Below are 19,925 nucleotides of genomic sequence, written 5' to 3' on the forward strand. Positions count from 1 at the left end.
GTAATGGTAAATCACACTAGGCCATTGACATTCTCTCTCTTCTGGACATTGTATGATAAAGTAATGACAACTTGTATTTTTAAATGTGTAATATTTTATTCCCTTTATAAATGGCACTGAACTCAACAAACAATACCCATTACAAAATAAGAACCGACTGTAATACAGACTCCTTTCGTGTGTGTGTCAGAGAGAGAAACAGTATATACAGTGAGAATATTGTGAAATGATGAGTCAAATGTGTAAGTTGCAACTAATACAGTGATTTTCTACCGCAGGCTTTCAGTTGGAGTTTGATTCTGGTATGTGATTAGAACTCCTCTCTGGTGTCTGTGCAATCTGACTGTGGGCCAGATGTTGCCATGGTGAGTGATCGTGGCGATATGTTCCTGTTATAGCAGTAAAACATTAAACAGTCCGGCGTCTCTTTCTCTCTCTGACTGTACGCTCCACTGTCACGGTCCACAGTGCATCTGTGTGAAACTGAATCTGTCCTGTCAGTTTCGTTTCTTGTCCTGCTCAGGGTGTTGGTTGGTCTGGTGTCCATGGAAGGCGTGATTATAAAACTGCCTGTGGTTTGCAGCCACACTGTATAGCTTATACAGAGCCTAAGAGGGACAGGAAGGCACATTACTTTACTAAACACTTCAATCTGAAACATCTTTCTGTTTATAAGTTATTATGCATGTTAATGTCCAAGTAGATGGGTCGGTATGTGCGGGTAGAGTAAACCCTGCTTACCTCATTTGTGTTTCCCTAAAACAGAAAGACAGTGTCATAGTTAACAGTGGTTTACACACAATAATCTATGCAAATCTATATATATATATATATATATATATATATATATATATATATATATATATATATATATATATAAAAAAAAAAAACATTTCCTTTTAAAGTCTCTTTTTTTTGTGTCTCATGGTTTAGTGTTCAGTTAGTGTACCTGCAGGCCTCCAGGTGAGTTGTGTTTTACCTGATCCCACAGGGCTCCGGCCACCTGGTCAATGACTGCGCCCAGTTCTCTGTATTCTCCAGAGTAGCGGATGTATGCCCAGGTGCACAGAGTGATGAGTGCGAAGCCCAGCACCATGTTGCACACACTTGCGATGATGTCCACGCCCACAAACCCGGTGATCCCTGCAGCCACGTACATCACAAAGATCACCACAAACAGCGTTGCAGGCGTACGTGCCGCGTGAAAGATGTTCTTAGATTCGTTGTGTTTGATGTACTGCACGAACAGCTCATCAATCTCTGCCTCCAGCTGAAGCAGGTAACGCCGGCTAAACTCCTCCCCGCCCATTTTCTTCACCCCGCGGAACAACATCAATGCCTCCTCGCGGATGTCCAAGTGACGCGTCTGTAGCTCACTCGGTGCGAGGAAGGGACGATCACCTCCACTCACCTGGGGAAGAGAGATGCACAAAAATAAAATAAAAATCAACACATTTTTGTTTTAGTCATACAGTTTATTATATTTTTTAATTAATTTCCCAAGTGCACGAAATGGACATGCACAGTATATTCGAAAATTTGACACCTTTACAACCCACCTTCATTAAACACTATAATGGCACTAGAAAGTGATACCACTAGATGACCTTGAGAAATTCAATGCTGTTAAACATATTTAAAGACAGTTCACACAAGAATTAAAATTCTCTCATTTACTCACCCTCTGAGTAAACGATGAAGAGAATTTTCATTTCATTTTGCGCTCTTTGCTAGTTTTAATAGCTTTTAATGACATAAACCGGTAAGATTCGATACATACTGTTCTAGGAGGACAATATGTCAAATAATTAAAAATGCTCAGGCTCTGGAGACATTAAATTACACTTACGTCCTCAGGCTGACACCCATGAGAAGGCAGCGGACCAGGGAGTCGATTTGGTTGGAGAGTTCTGGAAAATGCAGAGAGAGATACTGGGCATTTCAGCAATGCTGATAAAGGTCGTTGCTGACTTGGAGGGTCTTGCTGTGATTCGGCGATAAGATTACTGCCATGGAGGTGAAATTTACTGATGGTCGAGATGTCGAGAAATGTATCGATTATCTCGAGTCATTGGAGAGGGAATTATCTGCCTATCCGCAGGCAAACAAGGCAGATTTGGAATATGTCTGGGAGAAGTTTGAGGACATGGAAAACCGTAGCCGGCGGAATAATGTCCATTTTGTGGGAGTCCCGGAGGGAGTAGGGAGTCAGAATATGGTGGAATTCCTTTTCAGAGTCTGCTCAACATAGCAGGCCATAAGCTGAAAATCGAGTGAGCTCACAGGGTTCCGGCGATCCGCTGAGGGAGACAGGCCCCGATCAATTCTGGCCAAACTTCTGAAATCTTCCGATAAAGATCTTGTGTTACCTGAGGCAACTAGAGGACAACATCAGTTGCCTGTGACAAAGATGCCTCCCTTCCAGATGTGCTGAACGACTTCTACGCTCGGTTTGAGGCACAGAACGACGTGGTGGTGAGGAAGACCTCCCCTCCTCCCAACGACCAGGTGCTCTGTCTTACCACGGCTGATGTGAGGAAAACTCTACATAGAGTCAACCCACGGAAGGCCGATGGACCAGACAACATTCCTGGAAGGGTGCTCAGAGGATGTGCAGACCAGTTGGCAGATGTTCTTACCGACATCTTCAAAATTTCTCTTGAGCAGCGCCATCGTTCCAACGTGCTTCAAAGCCATCACCATCGTCCCCATGCCAAAGAAGTCTTCGGTGTCCTGCATCAACGACTACCGTCCCGTCGCACTCACACCCATCATCATGAAGTGCTTCGAGAGGCTCGTCATGAGGCACATCCAGCTGCCCCCCTCACTAGACCCACTGCAGTTTGCGTATCGTCCCAACCGTTCAACAGATGATGCCATCGCCACCACCCTCCATCTGACCCTCATCCACCTAGATATAAAGGACTCATATGTTCGAATGCTGTTCATAGACTTCAGCTCAGCATTCAACACAATCATTCCACAAGCATCTGATTGGAAAGCTGAACCTGCTGGGCCTGGACACCTCCCTCTGCAACTGGATCCTGGACTTACTGACTGGGAGACCTCAGTCAGTACGGATCAGGAACAGCATCTCCACTACCACCACACTGAGCACTGGGGCCCCCCAGGGCTGTGTGCTCAGTCCACTGCTGTTCACTCTGCTGACTCACGACTGTGCAGCAATGCACAGCTCAAACCACATCATTAAGTTTGCCGATGACACGACCGTGGTGGGTCTCCTCAGCAAGAATGACGAGTCAGCATACAGAGAGGAGGTGCAGTGGCTAACGGACTGGTGTAGAGCTAACAACCGGTCTCTGAATGTGGACAAAACAAAAGAGATGGTTATTGACTTTAGGAGAGCACAGAGTGACCGCTCTCTGCTGAACATCGACGGCTCCTCTGTGGAGATCGTCAAGAGCACCAAATTCCTTGGTGTTCACCTGGCGGAGAACCTCACCTGGTCCCTCAACACAAGCTCTATTGCCAAGAAAGCCCAGCAGCGTCTCTACTTTCTTCGAAGTCTGAGAAAAGCACATCTCCCACCCCCCCATCCTCACTGCATTCTATAGAGGGACTATTGAGAGCATCCTGAGCAGCTGCATCACTGCCTGGTTTGGGACTTGCACCGTTTCGGACCGCAAAGCCCTTCAGATGATAGTGAGGACAGCTGAGAAGATCATCGGGGTCTCTCTTCCCTCCATCAAAGACATTTACAAAAAACTCTGCATCCGCAAAGCAATCAGCATTGTGGATGACCCCACACACCCCTCACACAAACTCTTCACCCTCCTGCCATCTGGCAAGAGGTACCGAAGCATTCGGGCCCTCGCGGCCAGACTGTGTATCAGCTTCTTCCCCCAAGCCATCAGACTCCTCAATACTCAGAGACTGGTCTGACACAGACACACGTGTCCTGAGTTGAACTTTAATTATTGTCAATTTATACCTGGCTGCTACCTCAATAACTGCTATGTCCATAGAACACTATCTCATAATATGTTATGTTTACATTTGGCATTTTTATAAACAGTCATCTTTTTGCACTACTGTGTACTGGTCAGCGCTGCACTGTCTCTCACTGTGCCTATTGTCCTGTTAATTTATAGTAATTTATTGTACTGTCCCGTACTTTTTGCACACGATTGCACGTGCACTTTATATAGGCATGTTATTTAGTCTGTGTTGTCCCATGTTGTTTTCTGTAGCACCATGGTCCTGGAGGAACGTTGTCTCGTTTCACTGTGTACTGTACTAACTGTATATGGTTGAACAACAATAAAAACCACTTGACTTGACTTATCGGCAGGAGTTTGTTTTGTGGAGTATTTCTTGCATACTCATTGGAGTAAGTGATTTGCTTGTGCTCATGTTGCAGCCGAATGGACCGGCTCGAACATTTGTTTGACTGTCTGAAGAATCTGCACACTATTTTTGTGCTGGTGCCGCCTAGTGGTAGGAGTTTATTTTGTAGAATAATAATACATCTTTAGGACATTTTATGGATGAAGCTTCACACTCTGTGCTTATTCCATCTATTGGCTGGAGTTTGTTTTATAGATTATCATTTTCTGTGTAATTCTCTCTCACAAAATTTGTATAGAATCACCAGACTGAAGCAATCCAAAGTCAAAGATGTTACAGAGGTTCTCGTAGGTGTGCATGGCCTGTTGAAGTTTGGAGGGATGGATGCCATTTGGTGCTGTCATGTGCAGGGTTAATGTGCATTTTTTTTTGTTTGTTTGGTTCTGGGGAATGTTCAGGTTGTGACTGTTGAACTAATGTTGGAATGTGGTCTTTATAATCCTGTTTTTGACACAATATATTTTTTCTTACATGTCAAAATATAATTTGTTAATATGAGTGTATTGTCTCTCTCCATGTGGAATGGGGTACCCCATATAAAGAAGGAATGTTATTTCTCTTAAGCATAAGAAATATGATTGTTTCTTCAAGAAATGCACCTTTCCCCGTAGGAAGATGTAAAATTTGGAAAGCTATGGGGTGGGCATTTATTTTTACAGTGCTGGCTCGAGTAAGAGCAGGGGAGTCATTACACTGATATGTAAACATCTACAATTAAAATGTCAAACAGAGTAAAGACAAATTAGGATTAGTCATTAATGTTTTAGCTGAAATTCAGGGACAAAGTCTTATTTTGGCTAATATTTATGCACCTTATGTTGATGATCAGAACTTTTTTTTTATAGATCTTGAAGGGATGTTGCAAGCACCCCTCATGAGGAGACTAATCTTTTGATTGAACAAGTCCTAGTGAAGCAAAGGTGTGCAAGCCCCCTAGAGCAACAGTGACGCATCACAGGATGTGTAAAAATCTTGGTCTTCCAGATATTTGGAGACTTTTGAACCCATCTGGTAGACTATAAATTAGTTTTCTTCAGTCCATAAGATTTACTCTAGATTGATTAATTTTCTTTTATGACCAAGTCCCTCATTTCATCTGCTGTTGATTGCTCAATTGGAAACATTTTAGTCTCAGATCATGCCTCAGTGCGTTACAAATAAATCATATAGTTGGTGCTTTAATGTATCGCTTTTACAAAATCCTGAATTCCAACAAATGCTAAAGGCTGAAATCAATGTCTATATGGAGACCAATTGGTCCTCAGTATCTTCTGTGGGAGTGGCTTAGGAGGCACTTAAGGCAGTTCTTAGGGGCCAGATCATACAGTATGCCTCATTCACCAAAAATCTAAAGCACAAGAACTGATCGAATGGAAGGGAATATTAAAAGTGCTGAGGCAGAGCTGAAGTACCGAATGTCGTCTAATGGCCTCAGAGAATTGACCATGGAAGGTGGAGTTTTGGCTATTCAGGGTAAGACAGTCATACTTTGAGTACTTCGGGGTGCAAAGCAGGGAAGCTTTTGGCTAAATATATAAAACAGAGGAGTCTTTTTCTACCAATCCCTCAGTGAAATCTGCTGGTGGTGAAATATTTAACTCGGCCATTGATATTAATAATGCTTTTAAAGAATTCGACCTTGATCTCCATAGTTCCACGTTTTTGTCTACTGATGAAATATTAGAAAATTTGTGGAGCCATTAGAACATCCTAAACTGATGACTGATCAAAAAATTCTCTTGATTCTGAGAACCTTGGAGGGGATTGGCAAGGTAATTAAGGCCGGGGACAGATGCTTTGCTGCTGAATTTTTTTTAGATGTTATGCTACAGAACTGCCTCCACTTTTGCTAGAATTTTATACGGAATCATTAAAGAATTGAAAGCTTCCGCCAACCATGACACAAGCCTGGATCAGTCTGATTCTTAAAAAGGACAAAGATCCAAGCGAGTGTAAGAGTTACTGTCCAATTTCCCTGATCCAGTTAGATGTTAAAATATTGTCAAAAATGTTGGCTAACTGATTAATTTATGACATCTCTTATACACATAGATCAGGTGGGGTTTATTCGGGTCCGCAGCTCTTCAGATAACATTAGGAGTTTCATCAATATCATGTGGTCAGTGGTGAATGATCAGACTCCGGTCGCTGCCATCTCACTTGATGCCAAAAAGGCATTTGATATAGTAGAATGGGATTATCTTTAGAAGATTTTGGAAATATACGGATTCAGCAATACTTTTATTGGATGGAATAATTTACTTTATAGACACCCAGTAGTGGCGGTACAAACAAATAAATTCTTTGTATTGGATTAATTGGATTAATTTCAGATTATTTTACTCTGGATAGGGGCACCCGACAGGGTTGACCTCTTTCCCCATTATTGTTTTGTCTTGCCCTGGAACCATTAGCAGCTGCGATAAGAAATTAGGACTATTTTCTAGGGGTGGTGGAGCATGGCGCATAAGATTTTGCTTTACGCAGCTGATATTTTATTATTTGTCTCCGACAATACTAGATCTATGCCTTGCCTGCACAGACTTATTAATTCCTTTACTACGTTCTCAGGATACCAAGTTTATTGGTCTAAATCCTAAACTTTGGCTCTGACAGCGTACTGCCCGGTAACGGCTTTTCAGCCAGGTGCCTTCCAGTGACCGAAACAGGGCATTATGTTTTGGCCATTTTATTCCCAGCTAATTTTTTGATTTAGTTAGTTAATTTTGACCGCTTATTAAAAAGGTTTTTGAGCGATGTGGGCAGGTGGGCTTCATTACATTTATCTATGATTGGGAAGGTTAATGTTTTTAAAATTATTTGTATTGCAAAATTCAACTACCTGCTACGATCTATCCCAGTAGATGTCCCCCCTCTCTTATTTCAATAAATATTATAGCATAGTGAAGTCCTTCATTTGGAATGGTAAACATCCCAGATTACATTTCAGTAAATTGCATAGGCCGATTGACAAAGGTGGACTTGGCCTACCCAAGATTGATTTTATTATTAAGCAGTCGGCCTCTAGACATTTGGCTCATTGGTCGCTTCCAACTGAGAGAGCCCCTCCCTGGATTTTTTATTGAAAAAGAAGTTCTTGCCCCTATTTTGCCATTGCAAAGCCTTTCTATTAATCTAACCGGAGAAGTTACACCCCGTTATCACGCATTTGCATTTGGCATGGACAAAAGTGTATAAAATTAATTTATATAATTTGATTCCATATTTTCTGTTTTGTTTATCTAATTTGTTAATGGAATATCTGGTCCTTACAATGCAAGTGAATGGTGACCAGACCTTTTGAAACTAATTTATTTACTATAAATCTCCAATTTAACTTTCACATTCTTTCCCATTTTGAAAGTTAAAGTGAAAGTAGAGATTTACTCAAAAGGTCTGGTCACCATTCATTAGCATTGCAAGGACCAACAGAGCTGAAATATTTTTCTAAAATTCTTTGTGTTCTGCAGAAGAAAGGAAGTCATACACATCTGGATGAGGGTGAGAATTATCAGAGAATTTAAATTTTTGGGTGAAAAATATCCCTTTTAAATCTTAATATGAAACACTTAAATATATATATATTTAAATACTACATTAAAAATATAAAAAAACGACTCTTAAACTTGAAAACACTGAAAAATGTAAACCGTACATCCATATAGTGAAAACTATTCTTAATACAATTTGAAGGACAAATTTAAATGGAAATAAAAACTAAAATAAACATTCAACATTATAGGAGGATAAAGAGGAATTGCACCAATCCAATAAAGGATCACACTCACCCCTCCATCTTCCTGTTATATAGATCTTTAGCTGCAGCCACTGCAGCCAAATTATTCGCCTCTGCTGTGGCCTGTACACACACACCAAAAATTACATATGTTAGAAATGCCCTACAATCAGATAATTTTTTTAAATATACATTGAAAACATTGTTTGAATGGAGAAAAGGGAAATAGATATGTTATTTATGTTTGTGGCAGTGAAAGGTGTTTGCTAAAGTTTAAGGGGTCTTACCTGTAACATGGATTTAGGGTGTGGAAGCTCCTCTCCCTGGTATATCTTGATATATGCCTATAATCACAAACAGCTGTTCAGTTCACTCCAAGAATTCCAAATATCCAAGACTGATAGAAAAACTCTAAACTGCATAAAAATATGAAGGACAAAGTCTGTTGGCTTTATCCATGAGATTAATATATTCCTCCTGGTTTGACATCTGCTTATTTCCTTGGATGTCATCAAATATTCACGATTGATGGTGAACCAAATGTAAAACTATAAGAATCAGACATTAAAAATGTATTCTAATTAACCACTATTCTGAACATAATTATTCCTCTATTCTGAATATAATTATTCCTCTCAAAGTGTACAATGGTTACAGCCCGCCTTGCATAACAATTCCAGCACTTCTGCTAACCGAAGTATGGTCATACAAAAACATCTGCACAGAATGCAAGCATGAATTAGATTTAAAAACTGAGATGGAGGGAAGTTGTTCAGCAAATAGCACACAAAGCAATTGGCTTCAGGAGACTTTGATAAATAGCCAACGAGTTTTAACGACAACTTTTATGGTGCTTTTTCTTTTTAAGAGGTTGACTGACCAGGTCTCCTTTTATTTTCATTCTATGGAAAAGAGCACTGTAAATAATGACAGAATCTCCATTTTTGAGGGAACTGTCCCTTTAAAAATGTCCACATTACAATTATTACTTCTACCTTGAAGTACTCCAGGAGTCCACGGCAGGTGATTTTGCTTCCATTTATCTCTTTCACATCCAGGTTTTTGGGCCGTAGTAACCACGGAACAAGCACTTGCAGATTACTGATAAAGTCTTGATCGATCTCTAAAACGAAGATCACATTGACTGATTGGAAACCAGTTGCATTAAAGAAGTTTGCCTTTCACAGTATCAAAAGAGCTCAGCTAAAATCAACTGATTATTGCACATCTGTGAACTTACCCATCAATCTGCCATTAAATAGTGGGTTCGTGGCCACCTTGAGTCCTGGGTGTGGCATAAGGAAGCAGGAGATGTTTGTGAAGCAGGAATGGATGTGTTTTCTCACGTTTTGCAGCTCCTCGTGTTGGTTCTCTGAGATCTATACAGACAAGCACAGTTTAGCACTGGTCATTTTGTAATGATTTCAGATTTTTTATATATTTAAGGCCTCTAACCTTTAATCTTTTCTCCAGGAACTTCATTCCTCCTTCCTGTCCATAGGGAAACTCATATGGGAAACTCCAGTCCCGTACCAGAAAGATCATTGACTAATATTGTGAAATAACACACAATACCAGATGCATTTCATAAATGAATACTGTATGTTTCAGAATTAAACTAGGCCGAATTAAAATAGCAAACTGACTAGAGTGAGGCCATCAGCACTAAAATTCTGCAAATACCTGAAATGGTTTGAGGAATGTTTCTTCCATGGCCAGTCTTCCATATTCAGTGAAAAGCTACACAGATCAACAGAAGCATTAGCACAAATTTACTCAGAGCTACAAGCTGACAGCAAATGCAGCAGGCCATTGCAGTGAAACATTTAATAATGGAAAGATATTAGCATGCAACCACAGTTCAACAAAGCAATAAGCCACAAGAGGGTCTGCATTACATTGATTTTACCATGGGGTGTTCCAAGGAACAACATAAAACTTTAATGCTCATAATAATGGAGGCGGAGTCTCTCTATACCTGCAGATGCTGAAGATCGTCTTCCTGAACATTCTGAGAAATATTATACACCTATAAAAAGAGAAAATTACAGGTGCCATCAAAGTGTCATTGTGTTTATGTTAAAAATATGGTGAACAGCCTCTATCTCTCAGGTTTTTGGGTAACTCACATAGCCAGATCTATAACTACAGTATAGGTCTGGGGTCTATAGACACTTCATTAGGCCAAGAACCGCTGACCAAACCAATGATCTGACTGACATATAAAGCGACGCGTCAGTTTTGTCATTATGGCGTGTTTAGGGGCAGGGTTATCAGTGATGTATCATACCATAATAAAAGACAGACATGGGGGGTATTGTATATAATGGTGCATGAGTCTCAATAAATGCTTGCACAGAAACCACATGGGAGAATAGAAGAAAATGTGTATAGATTGTAAGAACAGCACAGGAAACCTCATTATAGAGAATTTCAAAGGCATAACTTAGTAAACAAAGCAGAAAATACAGCTCTGCTTGTGGATATCCGCTTCACTTTCTGCTACATGCCTTAAACGAAACTCTAAATATCTTGATGTCACTAATCTAGCATACTTGGTCAAATTCTGTGATTATTTCATCATCAAAAATGCTCATCCTATCAACTTGGTTCCATCGAACCAGCCAATCAGATTTGCGCTGAGTTGATCGAGAAAGTGTTTTCCATGTGTGCTATAAGCATCAGATGGTTTGTACACAGCCAGAGGATGAGACTAGTTTTTCAGGTGTGTGTGTGTGTGTGTATATATACACGCTACCTGCATAGAGCTGATCATGGTGCTGAGGGCAAATACTGTAGCTGAGTCACGGAGGGTGGACTGGCTGTCAAAGGTTCCCTGTGTGTCCATTAGCAGCACTGCCACCTACAGGCAAAAAGAAGAAATGCATGTAAACCACTCAAACCACACACTATTGGTCCTCATGAAATTGCTTCTGATGTTAATGGAGCTAATGCTCATTATAATTTTAATATACAGGGATGAGTTCAGAAACATTTGATTTTGACTGTAGTCAAATTACCGTTATGAGATACTGTACCTTGCTACCATCTGGTTTGTCCACTAGGAAGACTTCACTCCAGATCTGAATGCCAGTGGTCTCCCGCTCTGATCCGCCTCTCCATGAAAATCCTGTCAACGGCTCATCAGGGTCTCCCAACCATTTATCACTGTCCTGAACACACACACACAGATTACAGTGCCTGTAGAGACTGTGTAGGTTACATATAGGTTACACTGATAGATGATATAGCCCATAGAGTGACACAATGTTCTCTAAGGTGGTACAGGGGGCACACACTTTCGTTGTATGGAGAAAAATAGCAATGAAAATGAATGATGACTGAAGCTAACATTCTGCCTGGCATCTCCTTTTGTGTTCCATGGAAGAAAGTAAATTATGACAGAACATACATTTTTGGTTGAACCATCCCTTTCCCCATCTCCAAGTTCTGCTCGCCCCTCTCACTGAAAATTAATATAGTTCTTACGAGTAGCTTTTTCTGAGCATTTAATTGGGCCTGGGTAGCTCAGCAAGTATTGACGCGACTACCATCCCTGGAGTCACGATTCGAATCCAGGGCATGATGAGTGACTCCAGCCAGGTCTCCTATGCAACCAAATTGGCCCGGTTGCTAGGGAGGTTAGAGTCACATGGGGTAACCTCCTCGTTGTCACGATTAGTGGTTCTCGCACTCAGTGGGGCACGTGGTAAATTGTCGTGAGCAGGATAGCATCTGAGAATGCACAACACATCGAACCTTGAGGTGGATGGGCTACAACAGGACCATACTTGTTCCTAATAAAGTACTCAGTGAGTCTACTTCCCATCTTTCCTCTGTACCGCTGGCCACCACATCCTGCTTTTGCTGCTATTTGCGACTCTTCACATGATAGAAGCTAAACATGTTGAGTGATGGATGTTATATTAGTAGCACTGTACAGTACAGGTCAACTTAATCGAGTCAGTAAAATCACAAAATAAATGTAATCAAATGCACCCGATACCTAATTAACTCAAAATTTAAGTTTAATTATGCAGGATTTCAGTCTCTGTTACTATATTACATTGCATTTTCCACCTAACCACCTAAACATTTAACATTAAAGGAGATTTATTGTTTATTAATCGTGCTGCCCCGTGCAATCTAAAAATAGCCATGAAAATCTATATAAACTCTCCTCTCACTTTCAACTGCTTTTATTTTCAGCAAACTTAACATGTGTAAATATTTGTATGAACATAAAAAGATAAAAAAACTAAGACATAAACTAAACAAGTTTCACAGACATGTGACTAACAGATACTGAATAATTGGTCCCCGAACAAAGGGGGGGGGTTAAAATAACAGTCAGTACCTGGTGTGGCCACCAACTGCATTAAGTACTGCAGTGCATCTCCTCCACATGGACTGCACCAGATTTGCCAGTTCTTGTTGTTAGATGTTACCCAACTCTTCCACCAAGGCACTAGCAAGTTCCCGGACATTTGTGGGAGGAATGGCCCAGGCTATCACCCTCTGATCCAACAGGTCTCAGACATGCTCAATAGGATTGATATACGGGCTCTTCGCTGGCCATGGCAGAACACTGACATTCCTGTCTTGCAGGAAATCACACACAGAACAAGCAGTGTGGTTGGTGGCATTGTCATGCTGGAGGGTACCACATGAGGATGGAGAATGTCTTCTCTGTAATCCACAGCATTGAGATTGCTTGCAATGACATTTGCATGCAATGACATCAAGCTCAGTCCGCTGATGTGGTGACACACCACCCCAGACCATGACGGACCCCCCCCACCTCCAAATCTATCCCGCTCCAGAGTACAGGCCTCCGTGTAACACTCATTCCTTCGACGATAAAAGCAAGTCCGACCATCACCCCTGGTGAGACAAAACCGTGACTCTACAGTGAAGAGCAGCCAGTCCTGTTTGGTCCAGTGGTCCAGTGATAGGCGACATTGTTGCCAGTGATGTCTGGTAAGTATCTGCCTTACAACACACCTACAAGCACCTGGACACACCTCAGTCCAGCCTCTCTCAGCCTCTTGCGGACAGTCTGAGCACTGATGGAGGGAATGTGTGTTCCTGGTGTACCTCGGGCAGTTGTTGTTGCCATCCTGTACCTGTCCCGTAGGTGTGATATTCGGATGTACCGATCCTGTGCAGGTGTTTTTACACGTGGTCTGCCACGGCGAGGATGATCAGCTGTCCTTCCTGTCTCCTTGTAGCGCTGTCTTAGGCGTCTCACAGTACGGACATTGCAATTTATTGCACTGGCCACATCTGCAGTCCTCATGCCTCCATGCAGCATTCCTAAGGCACATTCACGCAGATGAGCAGGAACACTGGGCATCTTTCTTTTGGTGTTTTTCAGAGTCAGTAGAAAGGTCTCTTTAGTGTCCTAAGTTTTTATAAATTTTACCTTAATTGCCTACCGTCTGTAAGCTTTTAGTGTCTTAACGACCGTTCCACAGGTGCATGTTCATTAATTGTTTATGGTTCATTGAACAAGCATGGAAAACATTGTTTTAAACCCTTTACAATAAAGATCTGTAAAGTTATTTGGATTTTTACAAAATTATCTTTAAAATACAGTGTTATGAAAAAGGGACGTTTCTTTTTTGCTGAGTTCTATGAATAAAAAAATTCAACCGCCAATAGTTTGAATTAGGTCCCTGGATGGAACGACGACAGACGGACGAGACAGACAGATAAATGGATGGATGGATAGATAGACAGATAACTGGATGGATGGATAAATTAATAGACAAATGGATACAGATACAGTTGAAGTCAGAAGTGTTAGCCAGAGGGGAACTGGCCCCCACAGTGAGTCTGGTTTCTCTCAAGGTTATTTTTCTCCATTAATCTACATCTTATGGAGTGTTGTGTTCCTTACCACAGTCGCCTACAGCTTGCTCACTGGGGTTATTAATACAATTATCATTTAATTATTTATAAACACTATTAAAATTCGTATTTTATCTAAATTACACAATGATGATTAATCGACTTTATAGACATTACAGTTCTTATCGTCTGTTAATGCTAATATTCTGTAAAGCTGCTTTGAAACAATGTGTGTTGTGAAAGGCGCTATACAAATAAAATTGACTTGACTTGACTTGTATGAAGTTGAAGTCATTTATGTTGAAGTAATTTTTCCAACAACTGTTTACAGACAGATTGCATCACACTTAATTGACTATATCACAATTCCAGTGGGTGAGAAATGTACATACACTAGGTTAACTGTGCCTTTAAGCAGCTTGGAAAATTCCAGAAAATTATGTCAAGCCTTTAGACAATTAGCCAATTTGTTTCTGATAAACTAATTGGAGTCAATTGGAGTTGTATATGTGGATGTATTTTAAGGTCTACCTTCAAACTCAGTGCATCTTTGCTTGACATCATGGGAAAATAAAAATAAATCAGCAAAGACTTCAGAAAAAACATTTGTGGACCTGCACAAGTCTGGTTCATCCTTGGGAGCAATTTCCAAACACCTGAAGGTACCATGTTCATCTGTACAAACAATAATACGCAAGTATAAACACCATGGGACCACACAGCCATCATACCGCTCAGGAAGGAAATGCATTCTGTATCCTAGAGATGAACGTAATTTGGTGCAAAAAGTGCAAATCAATCCCAGAACATCAGCGAAGGACCTTGTGAAGATGCTGGAGTAAATAGGTAGACGAATATCTATATCCACAGTAAAACGAGTCCTTTATCGATATAACCTGAAATGCTGCTCAGGCAAAACCACCATAAAAAAAGCCAGACTACAGTCAAGTGCACATGGGGACAAAGATCCTACTTTTGATCTTTTGGAGAAGTGTTCTCTGGTCTGATGAAACAAAAATTGAACTGTAAATTGAGGAAAAAGGGTGAGGCTTGCAAGCCGAAGAACATCATCCCAACTGTGAACCATGGGGGTGGCGGCATCATGTTGTGGGTGTACTTTGCTGCAGGTGGGACTGGTGCACTTCACAAAATAGATGGCATCATGAGGAAGGAAAATTATGTGGATATATTGAAGCAACATCTCAAGACACTCAGTCAGTCAGGAAATTAAAGCTTGTCACAAATGGGTCTTCTAAATGGACAACCAAGTTGTGGCAAAATGGCTCAAGGACAACAAAGTCAAGGTATTGGGAGTGGACATTACAAAGCCCTGACCTCAATTCGATAGTAAATTTGTGGGCAGAACTGAACCATGTGTGAGCAAGAAGGCCTAAAATCCTGGCTCAGTTACACTAGTTCTGTCTCGAAGAATGCGCCAAAATTCCAGCAACTTATTGTGAGAAGCTGGTGGAAGGCTACCCAAAATTTTGGCTCAAGTTAAAGGCAATGCTACCAAATACTAACAAAGTGTATGTAAACTTCTGACACACTGGGAATGTGATGAAAGAAATAAAAGTTGAAATAAATAATTCTCTACTATTATTCTGACATTTCACATTCTTAAAACTGACCTAACTGACCTAAGACAGGGATTTTCCTACGATGAATTGTCAGGAATTGTGAAAAACCGAGTTTACATGTATTTGGCTAAGGTATGTAAACTTCTGACTTCAACTGTAGATAGATAGACAGAAAGACAGAGGGACGGATGGACGGATAGAAGAATGGATGGATGGATGGATAAATATAGATAGATAGATAGATGGACGGATAGAGGAATCGATGGATGGATGGATATATAGATAGATAGATAGATTTGCTTACCTGACTGTACATGTAACGCAGCATAAAGTCCATGAGAAAGGATTTGCCCTTGCGGAAGGCACCTGCTACAGAAATGGCCACCACCTCTCTGTCTCGGACCTCTTCAGCCAGCAGGAACTTACTGAGTGCTGCCTCATCCAGCTCAAACGTGTGATCATCCTTCACCACCAAGACCTGCACTGGACGTGCCCGCCCATCTGTCTCTTCCTCCTCTGAGCTCCAGTCATACACATTCCTATCCACAAAAGACCCTGCAACACACACACACAGAGGAAGTAAACACTGTAAAATTCTAGGAATGACAACTGCATTAAAATATGGAAGTGAAATCCCTAAATTTTCATTTTCAGTACAAGCAAGGGTGAATATGTCTGTTTTATTACTCTGACAACCACAGAGCCCATGACCAAAAAGCAAGTATGTGACACTATTTGTTTCACCCTCCTGATGCCATGTTATGTTAAAGGTGCTATAATCGATTTCAGCCATTCTATTTCCACGAGACTGAGCCGTTGAATTGGCCTCACCCCCTCTTTCCAAAACCCAGCACTCCAAAGATACCAAATTAGCTATATTGAGACCGACAACGTGAAGAAATGTTTGTTTGAAACAACATCAGCAAAATAGTGCCCTACAAAGACAACTGTTATGAACAACATGACTCAATAATTAGCTGCAACAACAATACTATGAGAACGTGCAAAATGAATGACAGGTTGAAAGCATCACGAGACCACGGCCTGTGGACATATTTTTATTTGCTGTTTACAGAGTCACAGACACAATTGAGATATCTTACAACACTTATTCCATTCATATCTTTCAGAGAGTATGACATTTTTTTGCATACCTTTACATGAAAAAAATTGCTTACAGCACCTTTAAGATGGTCTTATAACATATGAGGCCTAAATCAAAATCAGAAATTGAACAAGCATAGTAAAGTGATCTTTAGTCGTTACTCATCACAAGAGTTATGGAAGTGCATTTTGGAACTCTCAAGACAATGGCTCAGATCAGATCCCTCTCTCATCTCAGTCTAACATTCTCTTGGAAGAAATTGTGGAGTCATAGTTTAGCATGGCTTAATGCAGCGGAGATTCCTTAGTGGTGCTTGAGTGATAATCTTAACCTCTGTCATCAAGGCCAGTGCAATGTGGCTTATAAAGATGTTTTATTTGGTTAAAAGGTCCTTATTCACCACTCTTTTACTTTCATTTATTAGACATCCTGTTGCAAAAAAAAATCACTTGTCATCATCAATCATTATAACAGTTTGTGTGGCAACCTGATGTTTAATGTCCTTAAAGATACAGTCCACCCAAAAATGAAAAAGCGTAAAAAACTACTTCCTCATCCACACTTATCATATCGCTTCTGAAGATAAGGATTTAAACACTGGAGTCATATGGATTACATTTACATTTATGCATTTTGGCAGACGCTTTTATCCAAAGTGACTTACAGTGCACTTATTACAGGGACAATCCCCCCGGAGCAACCTGGAGTTAAGTGCCTTACTCAAGGACACAATGGTGGTGGCCGTGGGGATCGAACCAGCAAACCAGTGACCTTCTGATTAACAGTCATGTGCTTTAGCCCACTACGCCACCACCACTTTTATTCTGATTACTTTTATGCTTTTTGGACCTTCAAAGTTCTGGTCGCCATGTTCTTGCATTGAATGAACATCAGAGCGGAGATTTTCTTCTCAAAACCTTTGTTTGTGTCCTACAGAAGAAAAAAAGTCATACACATCTGGGATGGCATGAGGGTGAGTAAACGATGAGATAATTTTCATTTCAGGGTGAACTATTCCTTTAACAGTACAGAGTCCCAGAAGGGTGTAACTATACATCTGATATGGGCCTTTCAATATTCAAATTATATGGATTTGATAAGGCTGTTTATATGAACAGCACTGCATTACACTTCTCCTTGGGTGGAACCAAAGCAACTGTTCCCTACACTAAATTATTTGCATTAAAAGTTGTAGAGTTCTAACTCCTCTCTATCTCTCTTGCTCTCTATCATGTCATATTCACCTGGTCAGGCCTGTTTAGAGCAGGCAGCAACACATGCATCCTGTGTTTTATTTAAAGCAGCATCTACATCTCAAGCATGGAGCCGATATACAGAGCTCTGCTTATGTGGGTCACTGCCATCAATACACCTGAATTCACGGTATACACTGTCAGAGCACTCTTGCTTTTAACCACTGCATTAAGAAAAACTGTGATATGTGATCTTACAAATACTACTAAGAAACACAATAGTTAAATATTAAAAAATAAATGGATGAGGTGGGTACATGCATTCGTAAACTAGCCATAAAAAACACGATTTATCTAATTCGCGTCACTGCAAATGTCCCACTGCTTTTAAATATAGATATTTAAGCAGGAAAATAGCTGTCATCGCGCGCACACACACACACACACACACAAACACCACTCAGCGGAACAGGGCTGTGGTCCGGACCGAATCAGCGGATTTAAATAGGGTAAAGCATCACTGTGTGTTGAGTTCTTTAACATTGAGACTGATAGACAGACAGATTGGCAATTCAACAGCATCCTCGTAATTTCCAGTAACGCACAAAAACTCGTCTGATGGGGTGTCTCATATCTCGGTGTTTTGTAATTAAATATGGAACTTACCCCAGCTGTCTCTATCCTTTTTTTCTCGGGCCATGTCGCACTGGGTGTTGCGTTCAGTCCTCAGTTCGTTTCGGTTCTAAATAGCGAACATGAGACAAATGATGCTGGAAATCAGCTGCCAATGATGTAGGCTCATTCTCATCTGATCCGAATATGCGCCGCAGTAGGCCTATGTGACCGACAGGTGGCGTTTTGCGACAGTGGGATGGTAAAAATCATAACTGTTGTCTGAAATGGGCGGAGCTTAACCCTCTCTAGACGATATATATATACGACGTATGGCTCATATATATATATATATATATATATATATATATATATATATGAGCCATACGTCACAGCAGTCTCAGGCCGGAGGTTAGGGCGTTGCTAATGGAGCCACAGAAGTTTCTGGACCGATGCTTGCGCCACCTACAGTTTTGAAGCGTAATTTCTTACATTTGTTTGCTTTATTAGATTTAAAACGTTCTGTTTTCACATCGATTTCCATTAGATGACCATCTTAAACATTTAATGGTAACCCTTTTCAATAAGGTTCCACTTGTTAACATAAGTTAATGCAATAATTATCATGAACAAACAATTAACTATATTTTTAACCATTATTTATTCATCTTGGCAATGTTAATGGATAAACACAAAACGTAAGATTAATATTAAAGAAGATTTACAAATGCAAAAAAATTTATTGCTCATTGTTATTCATGTGAAATTTTTTTATGGAACCTTATTTTAAAGTGTTACCTATTGTACTATTTTATATGAGATTATGTCCTTCATGATGTTACAAATAGTACTTAAGAAAGGAACAATGCATAGGTATATAATGTCATATATATTTAATCATATCTAGTTAAAAATAAACTTTCCTTTTCAAAGCCTGGCAAAATTAGGAAACGAATAAGAAATATTAAAATGTATAGAAATATAACTAAATTAATAACTTAAACAACTTGTAAACAACAGCAACATTTTAACAGAAACACTCTTTACAAAAGTGTTTATACAACAACTAGACAACTTAAAACACATCAAAAGAACAACTGACTCTTAGGCCCGTCTTATCATGTAATTCCTGGAAACAAATCTCCATGTCATCCCCAAAAATAAAATGAAATGTGAAGGTCTCTCTGGAAAGTTATGGTTCTTCAAAAAGATTGTGGATAGTCCTTTTCCTTCCTTCTTCCAACTGTAGGAAACAAGACTCTTCACCTGTACCCCTGAACTGATGTTTATTCCCGTGCAGCCATTATTGGTAGCTCCTTCATTAAAGAAGGCTAAAGAATTATAAAAAATGTTTTAATATTTTCAACAACACCTACATTTACACCTACTTGTGTGTGTGTGTGTGTGTGTGTGTGTGTGTGTGTGTGTGTGTTTTATATATATATATATATATATATATATATATGTATATATGTATG

At 40.2% G+C, this 19,925-nt stretch overlaps 1 protein-coding gene across 1 annotated transcript; it reads right to left on the minus strand.

The window, feature by feature from the left end:
• Positions 1 to 34: 34 nt before the first annotated feature.
• LOC127660865 (atlastin-1-like) lies at positions 35 to 18,649 on the minus strand. Its single transcript, XM_052151311.1, has 14 exons — positions 18,502 to 18,649; positions 15,842 to 16,092; positions 11,143 to 11,277; positions 10,863 to 10,967; positions 10,083 to 10,133; positions 9,788 to 9,844; positions 9,560 to 9,652; positions 9,345 to 9,483; positions 9,100 to 9,227; positions 8,392 to 8,448; positions 8,156 to 8,227; positions 980 to 1,411; positions 742 to 756; positions 35 to 608 (listed from the first exon to the last, which is right to left on the minus strand). Exons 1-14 carry the CDS (start codon positions 18,533 to 18,535, stop codon positions 498 to 500), a joined length of 1,680 nt encoding a protein of 559 aa, XP_052007271.1. The 5' UTR covers positions 18,536 to 18,649; the 3' UTR covers positions 35 to 497.
• Between the last annotated feature and the right edge of the window lie 1,276 nt (positions 18,650 to 19,925).

The sequence above is a fragment of the Xyrauchen texanus genome, chromosome 20 (genome assembly GCF_025860055.1).
Source record: "Xyrauchen texanus isolate HMW12.3.18 chromosome 20, RBS_HiC_50CHRs, whole genome shotgun sequence".
Lineage (NCBI taxonomy): Eukaryota > Metazoa > Chordata > Actinopteri > Cypriniformes > Catostomidae > Xyrauchen > Xyrauchen texanus.

Bases quoted from the DNA above. Each gene is read 5' to 3' on its own strand.
- LOC127660865 (XM_052151311.1), bottom strand. From the start codon at position 18,535: ATGGCCCGAGAAAAAAAGGATAGAGACAGCTGGG. The intron at 9,845-10,082 runs GTATAGAGAGAC...TGATCTGTGTAG, and splicing joins ACGATCTTCAGCATCTGCAG to CTTTTCACTGAATATGGAAG. The intron at 9,653-9,787 runs GTATTTGCAGAA...TCACAATATTAG, and splicing joins CATTCCTCAAACCATTTCAG to TCAATGATCTTTCTGGTACG.